The sequence below is a fragment of the Ooceraea biroi genome, chromosome 6, assembly GCF_003672135.1.
Source record: "Ooceraea biroi isolate clonal line C1 chromosome 6, Obir_v5.4, whole genome shotgun sequence".
Classification (NCBI taxonomy): Eukaryota; Metazoa; Arthropoda; class Insecta; order Hymenoptera; family Formicidae; genus Ooceraea; species Ooceraea biroi.
The window spans coordinates 14744693-14759492 of NC_039511.1; the positions used below are offsets into that span (position 1 = coordinate 14744693).

The 14800-nt window shown below is 40.5% G+C and overlaps 3 protein-coding genes and 1 long non-coding RNA gene across 4 annotated transcripts in view; 2 read left to right on the forward strand and 2 right to left on the reverse strand.

The window, feature by feature from the left end:
- Positions 1-2778, forward strand: LOC105285899 (F-box only protein 9). Its single transcript, XM_011350441.3, has 7 exons — positions 1-147; positions 614-829; positions 898-1206; positions 1296-1459; positions 1522-1713; positions 1818-2055; positions 2136-2778. The coding sequence occupies exons 1-7, from the start codon at positions 145-147 to the stop codon at positions 2355-2357; spliced, it is 1344 nt and encodes a 447-aa protein (XP_011348743.1). The 5' UTR covers positions 1-144; the 3' UTR covers positions 2358-2778.
- Positions 93-13622, reverse strand: LOC109611399. The gene is made up of 3 exons (XR_002193774.1): positions 13523-13622; positions 13052-13054; positions 93-104 (listed from the first exon to the last, which is right to left on the reverse strand). It is a non-coding gene; the product is annotated as an uncharacterized LOC109611399 (long non-coding RNA).
- On the reverse strand, positions 3513-7139 carry LOC105285898 (progestin and adipoQ receptor family member 4). The gene is made up of 5 exons (XM_011350440.3): positions 6774-7139; positions 5069-5293; positions 4468-4571; positions 4258-4395; positions 3513-4180 (listed from the first exon to the last, which is right to left on the reverse strand). The coding sequence occupies exons 1-5, from the start codon at positions 7003-7005 to the stop codon at positions 3953-3955; spliced, it is 927 nt and encodes a 308-aa protein (XP_011348742.1). The 5' UTR covers positions 7006-7139; the 3' UTR covers positions 3513-3952.
- LOC105285900 (dual specificity protein kinase CLK2) overlaps positions 8954-14800 on the forward strand; it is a 25214-nt gene continuing 19367 nt past the window's right edge. Inside the window, 3 exon segments of the mRNA XM_026970709.1 lie at positions 8954-9182; positions 9185-9303; positions 11217-11327. Of these exon segments, the coding sequence (XP_026826510.1) occupies positions 8969-9182; positions 9185-9303; positions 11217-11327 (444 nt within the window). The 5' untranslated portion in view covers positions 8954-8968.

Genomic DNA, 14800 nt, shown 5'->3' on the forward strand with positions numbered 1-14800 from the left:
CGAAAAATGCAGAGAGCCAGAGAGGTGAGAACCATGACGGCGGTACTACTGGCGAAGTTGTGCTTCCGCTGTGTTATACGCTTTTCCGACCGAGAGTACATGCGCTGAAGGGGAAAAGCCCAAAGGAATTGAACAAGAAGAAAAATGGTACGTGACCGTGCAACCGGCCGTGATTATCATCGCGAAATCAACGCATAATCGAGCGCCGCAATATGTGGCAGCGAACCTAACCTCCTCGCGACTATCGCGTATCGCCAATAATATGTTGCGTCATTTCGTTAGATGTATCGTATTACTTGTAATTGCACGCGCATAATCGTACACTTTGCTTCTCACGTCCCTCTTTGAAGTAGTTTTACATAATATCGTCGTTCCTTACATGTAATTTTACATAACTCTGATTTTTGTTTAAAGATGCAAAATCATTCTCTATGGATATAGATGTTTTTTACTTGATACTGTACTTTTGATTACATCTAGTAAGCAGTTTTGCTCACCACATGCGTAATATTGTGTCTATTTGTATGAAATTGTCACGAAATTCGTTGGTTAAGTGATCGGTGGCACGTTGCGCTTTGGCAACTAAAAGTTTTGTTGCTTCGTGCATTGGCAGAACCACTGCAGTGAATCTAGCGATGACATGGATGAAGGCGATGATCAGGAGGCGTCTTGGCTGGAAGAGAGGAGTATTGAGGATGCCTTAACGTCTTTCAGGGAACAATGGCAGCGCGAGTTGACGGTGTCACCTAAGCATGATTTGTCAAGGACACACGTGCTAAAACAGTCCAGCATTGAGATAGCGAGCGATGAAGCTTCTATCGAAAGCAGGGTACGACACTCTTGGGAAAAGAAATCTAAATTTCTGTAATACTTTCTATAATGTTGCTCTCCTTTCAGGCAAAGAATCTATTTCTCAAGGGTATCGAGTACGAGCAGAGCCGAAAATTTTACGAGGCAATCCAGTTTTATAAGCGCGCGGTACAACTGGTTCCTGATATCGAAGTCCGTCTATACGAATCAACCAAAACGAAAGCAAAGGATAGATTCGAGGATGATAATCTCGACGTGTTGGACAATGATTTCTCCGCTACCGATGACAGCGAGCAGCAAAACGAACCCGATGAGGAAGAAACCGATTTGTTTTTCAAGTTATCCAGAATTGTAAATCGCAATCAGTGCGTTTGTTTCCCAAAATTCGAGCAAGACGTGAGTATCTTAATTCCATTCGAGCAGTTCATACACGGTTCAGGCTTACCCAGCAACGCGTTAAAAATGCTCTCATCCTTCTTTCCCAGGCAACACACATATCCGCGTTGCCGATGGAGATAGTGCTCTATATTCTGAGGTGGGTCGTATCCTCCGAGCTAGATTTTCGCTCGTTAGAAATGTTCTCAAGGGTGTGCCGTGGATTTTATATATCTGCTCGAGACATGGAGATTTGGCGACTGGCATGCGTCAGGTAAGCGTTAGCGAGATATCGATATCGAGATGATTAACATTGATCAAGGTTGAAATTTGCAGAGTATGGGGTGTGAACTGCGGTACCTGCGAGCCGAAGTACCAGTCGTGGAGGGACATGTACATGCAACGGCCTAGGTTACGATACAACGGCTGTTACATCAGTAAAACGAGCTACATTCGCGACGGGGAGAATAGTTTCCAAGATCGCTTTTACAGACCCTGGCATCTTGTCGAGTATTTTCGGTACCTGAGGTACGCGACTTCTCGCTGAGACTTTTTCAGGGTGACCGAACGAAACATTGTCAATTGCACTGAAGCACTATTTATTCAATTCCCCTTCTTACTTTCGCGCCTAGATTTTTCCCCGAAGGAAGGGTTTTAATGCTGACTTCCACGGACGAGGTTCAGATCTGCGTGAATTCTCTGCGGCATCGCGTGCCACGTAATCCGTCGGTGCTGATCGGTCACTATCGACTGCACGACAATTGCATTACGCTAGTCCTGAAGAAGCAGGAGATCAAAGGGCTCAATTTCGCCTACAGACGAAAGAAGAGGGAACCGGTGCACGATAGCGGCGAGCAAACATTCCACATTGTAAGTAAGCGGTAGAGAGCGTACGCGGATTACGAGCTAACTGACCTCGTGTGTTGTTTGCGGTGTGCGCGTCACTCTAGGAATTCGAGATACAGAGCCACCACAGGAGAGTGAATTCGCAACTGAAGTGGATCAGCTACAGCATTTTCACGAAATACAAGAACGGGCAGGAGGCGAAGATCAGCTTGAAGGAGCCATCCGTGCGGGAGTTCAGGGTGTCGGCGATCGGCGGTAGGTATCCGCCCCTTAGATTCAGCAGGGTAAAGAGCTACAATCAGGAGAGCGAGGCCCCGTTGCAGTAACGATAACAACGGGGCAACAAGCTAATCTAATCGTGACTAACTGTCGAGAGTACAACGTTGAATTATACTTGCGGGTGGTCTCATCTCGGCGGGCCATCGGTTTAAAATTTAAAAGTATAAACGTAGAGATAAATATACAGAGATATATAATTTCAATCGAAAAATGTGTGTATGTGTGTGTACGTGTGTGTGCGCGCGCACTTGAACGTGCACTGCTTTCGACGTTAAGTAAAAAAAATATATATATATACATATTTTTGAAGAGATTTTATTTATCTCGTATCACACTCTGCATTCTATATAACGGTTTCTAAGTACATCATTATGCAACCTGCAAATCGCAATCTATACGCTTTAATATATGAAAATTGTGTTGATGATGCGTCTAATTGAGGTATAAATAAATTATTTGTAGATGTAATATGTATATATAATTATTTAAGCACTCAAATAGTGCCTTATATTTTACAATGAGTTGCTTAACAAGTTAACAATGTATTTAAGAATGTATAATTTATGTAGGTTCTCCGTTAATAGCTCATTAATTATTGCTTATTCTTGGCATAGTCAAGTTCGACAGTGTGTTATATATATTATACATATATATATATATATATATATATATATAATTAAATGTAGTAAAATTATGTATAATAAATTTTTCGGAATATTGCAAACTGCTATGGTTCATATAATTTCCTTCATGCATGAGGATGTAACGATACATATCTATTGCGTGATATAAAATGTGCGAAAATGTACACACTGCGTCAGAAATGCCTGGTTACGTAGGCATTTACGTAGGCGTATTTATTACGTATCGTTACTGTTGATTACTCGAAGCAGCATCAATGGTACTCGTTGATCTAACAACTCGACTCTCACATTCGAAGTCTGCCAATAAGAGGGTAACTTACGCAATTAATAAAAAAAAAAGTAGTTTTGCTTTTAAATAGAATTTAATAATTTTATACGCTTATTTTTGCGCATCACGTCGAGCCAAGTCGAATTAAATTTGCGAGAACCACTGAGTTTAGCAAAAGTCTGGCAAAATCTAACGAACTCTAGAGAAGTCTAGTAAGTCTATCTTTCCTCTCTTTTGGATACAATATTTAATAATGTTTGGCGTAACTGAATTTACCACTTCTATGATAAATTTTTACTTTTTTTTATTTTTTTTCCCTTTTTTTTGTCGGAAGCTCGATCGAGCCCTTATAGATCTCTGTATCTTGAGTAATTGCACATCATAACAATAAAAAATAAATAACTCGATTATTTGCCGATAAAATTTTACAGGTTTTTTTAATTACATATTTGCCATCGGATGTTCGATATGATAAGTAATTGTACTTTGTACTGATGATTGTATTTAAACTATTTCGTGATGTTCACATAAGTTAAGTAACTCTATTAAATTCTATATATATGTATATATATATATATTTATTTATTCTCGCTATCTGTAGGTATATCTATTATAGAATTCAGCACTTTCTGGTCTTCAAATGTCGAAGAGCTCGACTAATCGCCAATCGTTATAGGCTCGGTTTATCACAGACTGCAGACAGCCAGCTGCCGCATGCTTTACAATTCAATCACAGTTCTTCGCGATCCGAAGGGAGGGAGTTCGTTTTGTTGCATGTAGACGGATCAGACATCCAGGCGAGGTCCTTCACGGTTGCTGTATGCATGGAACATACTGCTAGGACGACCATTACGTGCATCACATTATGCGAATTTAGTACTAAATCCAATCTGCCGGGAATCCATTTCTCTGGGATTCGGAGAGCGCCGATGGTTGCACCTATCACAGCTATGAGGTCCTAGAAGTGGATTTCTATCTTTGATATTAACGTTCATTTGATACGCGTATCGCCGGATTCATGTGTGCAAAATAAACCTGTAATATTATGTGAGTGAGAGCTTCGGGCGATCCACCACCGATGCCGAAACACCGCAGCGTCATGACTAACATTCTCATGAGGAAAGGAGGAGCGAAGCACAATCGTCTCTCCCACGGTGATCCCGCAGTCATCGCCTACGAATGACGCAAAGGAGCACATTTGAGAGTCGTCGCAATGAAACGGGACAGGCGAAAATAATATATTACCTTTAAAAGTCCCCACATGCTAAGAGAACAGTAAATAAAAATGCAACAGTACCAGACGTTATCGGCGACACAATGAACCGCCGCTGCCATCATTGGTATTGCACCTGAAATAAACCATACGTGAGAATAGAATAGAAAAATACAGAAATCTATCGTGATTGTTATTATTAACGGTTATTCTTCAGTTTTGCAGCAAAATTTGATCAAAATTTTAATTTTGCGAGTATAAACCTTGTACAGCCAAATCCGCGAACAGATTTTGCTTGCTACAAATTTTGTTGGAAGAATGCTAGTAAAAATTCAATCTAATAACAAAATAAAATAACAGATTAGTTTAAATATACAATTGATTCTACTCGGTTTCTGCTGCCAATTTGTCGTCAAATTATTTTGTCAACAAAATGAAATCTGAATGCAGTCACAAATATCGAATTTACCATAATATTTAGATCAAATTTGCTGCCAATTTGTTGGCCTTCTGCTAGCATTTTGTTTGCTCTGTGTGTATGTATGTGTGTGAGAAGTTATAAAATAAATCTCGTAAATTATAGACTAGTCGTCCATATCTACTTTGAGTTTTTTTTATATGTAAACAAATCACCGAAACTTTGACACAGCCATATGCCGATCATGTCGATCTTTAGCAGCATTCTGTAGAAGACCTCATCATAATTCACGTTCATGAAGAGATGATATAGGAAAGATCCAATCCACGGACTCACAGCGCCGATTAAGTGGCACCAGGAGAGAATTCCTACGAGTGCGTCTTTTGTATTCCACGGGAGCAAATGTGGTATAGTCACCAACATGTACAGGATAGCGAATCCTGAAAGCACATGATCATACACACGATTACTTGTCACGGGGTGTCTTTGTTCTGCGACAAAATTGTTTTTTATGTCGTCAGAAAAGCATGCTGCTCGAAGTGATTTTGAAAGCACTTATCAAGCACTATTATTATTAATGAGCTTTTCAAATTACGTGGAAAGCTCTGGCCTACTAAGATTTTATTTCACGCACATGTGCACCGGTCGATACACGAGATTTATGTACAGGGTGGTCCACCAGGCGTAGAACACACGTAAATGGCTGTTCTAGTTTCGAAGACGAAAATAATAAAAATGTAATTGGAATAATTTTTCAGAATTAATGCGAAAAGAAACCTAGCTCTTTATAAGAGTATCGTAGTTTGGTTTGTCATGCTTGCATCACGATTCCACACTGCGATTTATTAGTTTTTTATGCATGACCGAGCAATACTACACAAACGAATCATAATAATCATGTCGCTATTTCGTAATATTTATTTAATGCGTGCTTTAAAGGCTGATAAATCATTCACAGACGTTGAAGAGGTTTTACAGACGTTGCTATTATTAGAAATTTAACAATGAATTGGCCTTTGCTTTAGGAATATTATATGGGTTCCTTTTGATCGATCCGTTACTCCGTCTGCAATGCGTCTTTGTTGAACGCAATATTTTCACAGATTTAATTTTGATACTTATGTAGCTTGGGGTTTTCAGTTTTCACAAAAGAAATTTAATTTTTTCCTAACCAATTTAATTACGAGGACGATGAATCTATTATATGACTGCGCATTACGTATATATGTCATATATATAATAATAATGTTTTGTGTGGTATATGTGTGTGTTGTCTTAAGAGTCATTTTGTTTATAGAAATAGCAATAATTTATTCTCTTTTGTAATTTTACAATACAGTCTCCAAAACAAAAAGATTGGCCTTAAAATTTCAGTTCAAAATTAATTTAAACGCAAGGCTCTACACGGCACATATAATTCTTGTTTGGATAAGTATTGAACATGCAAGAAATTTCATATGCGTATTATTAACATTTTTAACATTTTAGGTCATTAAAGTAGAACCTGAACTCTATTTATGAAACAAAAATTTTATTATAAAGGGAATAACTGGTAATAAACATTTCCTTTAAATGTTTTGGTGTTTTAATATTTTAATTCTTTCTCTCAAATTATTATATTATTATTCTTAAATATTAATTTGTTGGAATATTTAGAAGAGCTAAAAAGATTATAATTTTTCCAGAATTCTATTGCAACACGGTAATGAGAAGGAAATTACGCAATTTTCTCAAAGACTTATACTTTTGGCAGTCCAACAACTACTGGTGCTAAAACTCATCTGACACAGGAAGAAACCGTAGATTGAGCCGAGGACAAAACGCATTATAAATCAAGCAAGCGACTGAACATTAAAATAATTAAACAATTTGGCGCACTGGTCAATTCAGCATTCTCCAGAATTCGACTTTCCTTCTTACCGTGCGTCAGGATATTAACGGTTTCGTTGTGGAAGTAGAAAAGGCTACCCAGGCATTGACGGATCGTCATGAGCGGCCTGTAGCCGGTGAGAATATGCGGATTAAATTGGAGGTGTCGAGGCATGTCGCTCCATCGTCGCAGCAGTAGCACTTTCGCGGGCGTCTCCTCCTGATGCGACGTCTCGGAGCGGTGCTGCATGCTCTCGTCGTTGCGACGCCGCGCACCTTCCATGTCGGTGTCCTGGCGCGGCACCGCCTCCGCATGGCGCGGTCGCTCGTCGACTCGGAACGGCGTCGTGCAACGGCGGGCGCGCGGAGTCTGCTGCCTCGGAGAAGACGATCTGCCCGACAACAGCAGCGGCAGGCAGCCCGAGGGGGTGCGAGCGCTCGCCTCCGAGAGCGGAGCTCGAGCTCCCTACGGCGGCGACGTCGTCACTGCATTGCCGTGCGGCGCGAACCCCCGGCAGCAGCCGTCATCCGCACGCGATTCCGCCTCTCTGACGGTCCTGTCGTCACGGCAACCGCATCGATCCCATCGCTCGAGCGATAGAAGGCAATCCTATCGCGCGATCTTACAGCGTATCGTGGATTTTTTCGGCTTCTTCGCGGATGATGCGCGCGATTATCAGCGGTTCGAGTCGGGGTGGTAGCTTACTTCCTTCTCCCTTCTCTCGGTTGGATACCGCAGAAATTATAATTTATATTATGTAAGAATAGTTCGTATTAATTATTCGCATTCTTCTCTCGCGTTGCGATTGTAGGTACTAATTAATGACGTGTTAATTAGCTGCTAAATCAAATGACGCAAGTTAAAAAATGTTTGGAAGAGCAGAGCATTTTTTAGAGGCTTGTCTCTCGTCTCTCCGATTATGTAATTGGATTTCAAATAGTCCGTTATTACGAATTCTTAATGTTATATCACGGGCATGTTTAATAGAAGCCCCGCGAAACCCTGAACGCAAAGTAAATCTTTTACGGATCTGTGAGAGCCACTGATAAAATTGTGTAACGATGAGTAGGCATTTCTGTGTTAATACGCGGTGTCGTGATTTTATCTTTGTATCGCGAGGTTTTATGCTGCACTATGCATCATGTAAGATATACACGTAGATTGCATAATTACAGAAAATTACATTCAATGCATACATACACAGTAAAAAATAAAATGTTAATTTTAACATTTTTTGCATGTTCCAGAAAGTCCACTCTAAATTTTAAGTTAAAGTAACTCATTCGTCATATGTTACTTCTTGACAAACTAGAAATGTTAAGTAATTAACACAATACTTTACATTTATTTTTGTTATTGTAACTTTAAGTGCGATGTAAAAATAACATACAAAGTAATTGAAAACTACATGGAAGAGAAGTTACAATAACTCATCAGAAAAGTTGATAGAACATTTTCGTTCGTACAATATGAACATTTACTTTTTATGTTATATTAACACATGATAGTAATTATTTCAACTTAAATTATTTTTGATAGAAACATTTAATTTTAGTAAATTTGATTATTTTATATGTCAAAGTTCATAATTATTTGAAGATTTACTTTAACTTCTTTTAGAATGTTAAACTGACTTTGTGACATGTTGATTGTTTAAAATTATTGTGTTAAAAGCATTTCAAATAATATTCCATTTCTAAGAGACATACACAAAATGTTAAGTTATGAAGTTAACATTAATGTAACATATAAAATTGTTATAAAAATAATAACATATCAGTTGTATGTTAATTTTACATTGAAGTAGTGATCAAAACATGGCAACACAAGAAAATTTTAACACATGGACGCACAATTTTTAACGGTGTACATATTTCAAAGTTCGACCCGACTTCAACGTGCACCAGTATATGCATTACGTATCACGTGCGAGCAATCGAATTCGCCAAAATAAAATGACTACGCGAGAGTCGCGATTCGCCCGTAGCTTGTTCTCGTGCGAAGCGTGCCGTGGTGGCGAACATCGGTCGTTCAAAATCCCAAAGACCAAGAGCGCGGTCTGGACTCTCGCTGGCGAAGTCTCGAGACCTTCGCGACCGCTGCCATCGAGGACGCGTTCCGACCTACAAATGCCTCGCAATCCGTAAGCTCGCGATTCTTGTAATCTTGTCAGATTCAGCTCTCTGAACGGGTGTGCGGGGCGAAGTCATGCTCGAGTGACATGTAAAGACCAGCGGGATAAACGATGCCGTTCCCCTGTAGCGCGCAAAAGGCCAGTTCAGGACTTGGGACGACCCGTGTAATGGATATCAAAATTCCCGACAGACCACCCGCTGACCTTCACCCTTCAACGTCGAAGCATCCGCATCCACTCGGGGTGGACTTCGCCGTCGCGGCGCAAGCGCCGGACGGGGTGCACTACCTACGACTACTTCTGGTGAGTTGTCGCACGCGCGCGTTAACATGTGTGCGAGTTTCGCGCTGCGTTGCCTCCTCAGATTGTCCCCGAGGAGTCTGGCTCGTGTGTCTCGTTGCTGGGTGGATCTGGACAGTCATGGTCAATCGTGGCTCGCTATGCAGGTAATTGCCGCTCTTCTGTTACAATTATTACGTCTGGATCATGACTCTCCGGACATTGGGGTCGCCTGACGTCCGACACAGCTGATGATCAACTGATTCTCCTTCTTCCGCTCGTGCGAGCTGTTCGTATCGCGTGAGACCGTTGCCGAAGCAGTTAACTAAAGTGCGGCTGACTAAAGATTTAATTATCTCGCGTCGTAATTTCTTTCCAATCATGTGTCATGTGTGCTACGTAGTTGCTGGCACGTTGGTGGCTGCGTGGATCACGTGGTCCCGCACGTGAGACGATCGCGCCAACATTATCGACGTCCTGCCAAGCAAATAAAAATTATTTCTTTCCTATATTTCCGGCGTGTATTATTGTCTTTCTGCACGCGAGTAGTTAACTGTATTGGGTCATTAAGTATGAAACTTTACAAATGTAAAAGCGCCATCTTTAACATTTGTTATCTCAAATTTAGCGCCAGACGTCAGTATCAGGTTAGGTTAGTGTGATAGATGTATGTTCGCTCTTCAAATGTCATATTTGTTTGTTCAAATATCTTCATTGGTTTTATTGGTGGATTCTTTTTTATAGAACTATGGAAAAGTCCAAAATTCGTGTGATTTATGAATATGAGTTCCGCCGTGGAACCACAGTGTCGGAGACAGCTCGTAATATCAACGCTGTATTTGGTGAAGGTTCAACTACTAAAGCAATGGTGGGCAATTGGTTCAAAAACTTCAGAGATGGAGGTTTCAGCCTCGCTAATGAGCCACGTGGAAGACCAAAGACGAAGGTGGATAATGATCACTTGAGAGCCGTAGTAGAGTCCGATCCATCTCAAAGTACACGTGAATTGGCATCGATATTCAATGTTTCTATACCCACCATATTGTTCATTTAGCTGCAATTGGTAAGATAAAGAAGTTGGACAAATGGGTCCCGCACGAATCGACCGATGCGCAGCAGGCGCAACGTCTAGAGGCTTCCCTTTCTTTGCTTTCCCGTCACAAAAATGAATCTTTTTTTAATCGAATTGTGACCTGCGATGAAAAGTGGATACTCTACGACAATCGTAAACGCTCACATCAGTGGTTGAACGCTGATGAACCACCGAGACATCACGCGAAACCCAACATTACACAGAAGAAGCTTATGGTGACTGTTTGGTGGTCCAGGTCAGGTGTTATCTACTACAACTTTATGAAACCTGGTACATCGATAACGGCTAAAGTATATTGCAAGCAACTGGACGAAATGATGCAACAACTTGCTATTAAACAACCGAAATTGGTCAATCGGTCAATGCCAATGCTGTTGCATGATGATGCTTCTTGGTGGGAAAATTCTTCAATTCTCAACAGGCAGTCGAAACAGCCTTCCGCGACTTCATCGATTCCCGTACTCCTGGCTTCTATAGTAGAGGCATAGACCAACTACCACTAAAATGGCAGAAGTGTGTAGATAACACGGGCGCATACTTCGATTGAAAATAAATCATGTCCATGTGCTAAAAAATGCAAAAAGTTTATGTTCTATTTGTAAAGTTTCATACTTAATGACCCAATATTTCTGTTATTTTATTCGAATGTGTAAACTTATTGCGTATTTTATATAAAAATATCTAGGCTTTAATTATAATTGTTTGCTACTCGTCATATTATAATGCGATGATAATATTCAATAACGCGTTATAACTGTTACAGATTTATATAATCATGCATGCTCGCGCAGGCATTTGGCATGAAACATGATCAACTGTTTCAAAATATATATTATATATTGTAAATTATATAAATTTGTACGCGCGGTGTAATTAGAAATGCTAATTAAAATAATACGGTATCCTATATTTTTATGCTGTTAACATTATGAGGGATGTTGTGGTTCAAAATTTATCAACATCAACGCGTACTTTTATTTGTCGCAGCGCACTTGCGGAGAATTATGGACGATTCCGGAAAATACAATAGCGACGACGATGGCAAATCATCTTTTTCTCGATGGGTCAAAATATATTTCATTTGGTGTGGTAACTCAGGTAACTGTAACGTAGCATTTTAATTAGCTGCATCTCATATTTTTATGTAATTTGTATTTTTTATACAACTTTGCAACACATCACGCTTCCGAAAATATTCTGGCAATTTACTTAAGCGACATAATTTCTCATTCACGATCCACTCATAGATTAAAAATTAAAATCCAAAACTTTATTATTTCGCATTTCAATAGAACTGTCTGGAAAAATACAATCGATATTTCTCAATATTTTTATATCGATATCGCACAATACAATAGATGTTCTTTTTCACTATTTTCTTTTGTTTATTATATATATATCTATTTCCGAAAATATTTTGCACATTTTCTTTTTCTTCCTCATCGGCCATGCAATCTTGTGCAATCCATGAAACTTTTAATTAGCTACTAAAAGCGGCGTCGTATCAAAAATTTATAACGAGACAATTTTCGTTCAATCGGCACTCACGGTGTGGTGCCACCGTATTTATGACGACCAATTATCAATCTGTGTCGTGTACATTGTGTAGAGTGTGTGTGTGTGTGTTTGTTAAATATCATACGTGCGTACGCCCGTTAAATATCGGAGTACCGTTTCAAATAACTGTCAACTAAAATATGTGGCGCGTATTAAACCGACTGAAAGAAGGCACTAAATGGATAATTAAGAGGTGCATTTGGAAACAGGTATGGAAAACACTTGCGATCAGTATAAAACCTTGATATTAAGTGCAACATACATTCGCTAAATGATCTTAACTATTTGTTACTTATGAAAACTAATACGCGTAATTATAAGGAAAAATATAAGCCTCATAAATCTTGAATGAGACAATTTTTGAGTGTGTGTCTAAATGTATCATTGCATTCGCGCAAAGTATTTTCAAAGTCTTCTGTTAATATTTCTCGAAGTTGTCCGCTATCACTTTATCGTCATAGTTATCATTATCTGTGCACTAGATTATAGTTATGTAACGCTTCGAGTAAAAATGTATTTCGACCATATGGTTTTTGTGGATGTATTTTGAATTTTTCTAATGTTTTTTAATCATCTTTCAAAAAACTTAAAGAAAGAGGAAGAGAGAAGGAGGAGATAACGTATTATTTAAAATATTGAAATCAATCACACATTTATGTTGAAGTATACATGCATACACGCATGTACGCACCACACGCAGGCACACGATATTTGTCTTATGAATGATAATAAATTACCAAAAGTACATAATAATGTACGTCATAATACAATTGCTATAATGATTTAAAAAAAAAAATATATATATATAGCATGAATTATTTGTTTCGTAGAATTTATAATAATACTTCAGATAACTTCTGACTTCGTATGCATTCGGTCTTGTTTCGTGCATTATCGGTCATTTACAGGGATGGCTTATCTGCATGAACGATTTAGAGGCCACGATGATTTAAACTCATTTTTACCATATTTTACTTAAAAAAAATGCAAGAGTTTAGTAGAAATTGGAAATGATCTTGAAAATTACTTAAAAATTTAGCATTTTTGTAAAGTCGACTCTAAATTGCTTAGCAATTCGTAAATTTTAGACAACTAAACTTTAATGATCGGAGAGCATATAATATCTAATTTCAGAATGAGATAGATGAGATATTATATAATTTAAATCCATTAAGGTGATCTATGTTTAATTATTTTTGCATGTATTCTCGCCATTAATTTCATTACATATTACTCTATTGTTAATTATTAATTACTAAAAACACGACCTGTATCTCAATTCTCACATCACACTCATAAAACGATGTTCATACTCCATTCTTATAACAAGATAATCTTGTAGATTGAGTATATCTTTTAGATACTAGCACAGCTATCTAATTGGCTAACAATTATCTCAAGATCGCATTTAAGGCCGTGGCACGGAGAAAAATTTAAGCGGCGAGACTTGAGACTTAAGAGATGCACAATCGCAAGTTTGAAATTTTGAAAGGGCTACTTACGATTTTTGACTGTAATTGGTCGCATCCCTGAAGCTTAAATTTCACTGCTTAAATTTGTTTATGTGTCGTCGCCCTTTACGAGAACATAATGTCCGTAAATCCGTTCTCTGTCGCCCTTTCCTCTCGAGTAGGATGATGCGAATGTAGAGCCGCTCCTGGCTCGCCGACGGTTGCCGAGTAGAGCCGAAGAGGACTCGCCAATCGCATCGATCTAAGGCCCCACGTCGTTGTCACACAATACTGTTGTACGTCGCACGCTCTCGTTCGGCTGGCCATTTTGTGTTAAACGTAATTCACGTTTCGGGACCAAGCAAGCCTGTTCTGCCTCTCCAATGTAAGTCACTATACTCCACGATCGTAACCGCATCAGCTCATACAAGAATCACCAAGAGATCATCGTGCGAAACCTGATCAGAGGTTCCATGCGTGTATGCTGCATTTCGCTTTCTACTTGGTGCACTGTGCAATCCCAAGATGGCCGCCGTTGCTCGGGAGAGCCCTTATGGTGTATCTTGCGCGTCCTCACGCAACCTCCCGCACGCTTCTCCTTCGCTCGATCCAACTCTCGAGGAGGACGCGCGTTGCTGCCTGGCGCGCGCCATGCATGCGTTCGATCTCTCTCTCTCTCTCTTTCTCCCTCTCGTGGCTCGTCGTCCTCGAGGCACGACGTGCCATCGTACCCAGGAGTGGAGCCGCGGGTTCCGCTCGTGCTCGAACACCGAGTCGATTCCTCGTCACACTGCCATCGCCGCTCTCGCGTCACGCGCCACGTGCGTTCTTTCCGCGGCAACTTCAGCTCGTTCGTAGCGTTTTGGCGGGATCGTCCGGAATTCCGAGGCGCCGCGGATGGAGCGTGATCCTCGGGGAAACGCGCGCGCCTCCGTCTCCGGAGTTTTCGCGAGCAATTCCCTCGCCGTTTCCGCGTGCGTCGCCCGCGAGGTATCCGTCGTGCTTGCGAACGCGAGGACGAACGCGCGTGGAGCGTCTCTCTCCGCCGACTTGCCCTCGTTCCTCCCGACCCCTCGCGGAGTGGGCTGATCCGTCCAGTACTGGTGTCTCTTTCGCTTTCACGAATGCGATTGCCCACGTTTTGCAGAATTTTTTGAGCCGATGTCCACGTCGTTGTCGAAAAACAGTGTCATACCGCAAGCATCATCTTCACGCTCCTGGATATCGTCCGTCTTCGATTTCATTTGGGGTCAAGTGAGCCTGTTTCGCCTTCCCAACGTAAGTACATGCAGTATGGCTCCGGTTATAAGATCTCGGCTCGGCTCTCGATTTTCTCCGTTTGGTATTTTGTATCACGCTTGCCGCGCGGATTTTGTGCTCTTACATTCTCGTCCCAGGCCCTCGGCTCTGCGAGATTCTCGCCCTGTCGTGCCCTGAGTAACGGTCCGCGCTTTTCGCGATCGGGTCTTTATTCGCCGTATCTTTATTTCATTATTGCACCTCGTGTTCATAAGCAGCAGTCGTATGCACGATGACCTAGGCTTCATTAAATCGAGCACAGCT

Excerpts from the sequence above, each read along its gene's own strand:
- LOC105285899 (XM_011350441.3), top strand. Across the intron at positions 830-897 it reads AAGCTTCTATCGAAAGCAGG|GCAAAGAATCTATTTCTCAA; the intron begins GTACGACACTCT and ends CTCTCCTTTCAG. Across the intron at positions 1,714-1,817 it reads GAGTATTTTCGGTACCTGAG|ATTTTTCCCCGAAGGAAGGG; the intron begins GTACGCGACTTC and ends TTTCGCGCCTAG.
- LOC105285898 (XM_011350440.3), bottom strand. The coding sequence starts at position 7,005 with ATGGAAGGTGCGCGGCGTCGCAACGACGAGAGCATGCAGCACCGCTCC. Across the intron at positions 4,572-5,068 it reads ATGGCTGTGTCAAAGTTTCG|GTGCAATACCAATGATGGCA; the intron begins GTGATTTGTTTA and ends GGTTTATTTCAG. Across the intron at positions 4,396-4,467 it reads GCATGTGGGGACTTTTAAAG|GCGATGACTGCGGGATCACC; the intron begins GTAATATATTAT and ends CGTCATTCGTAG.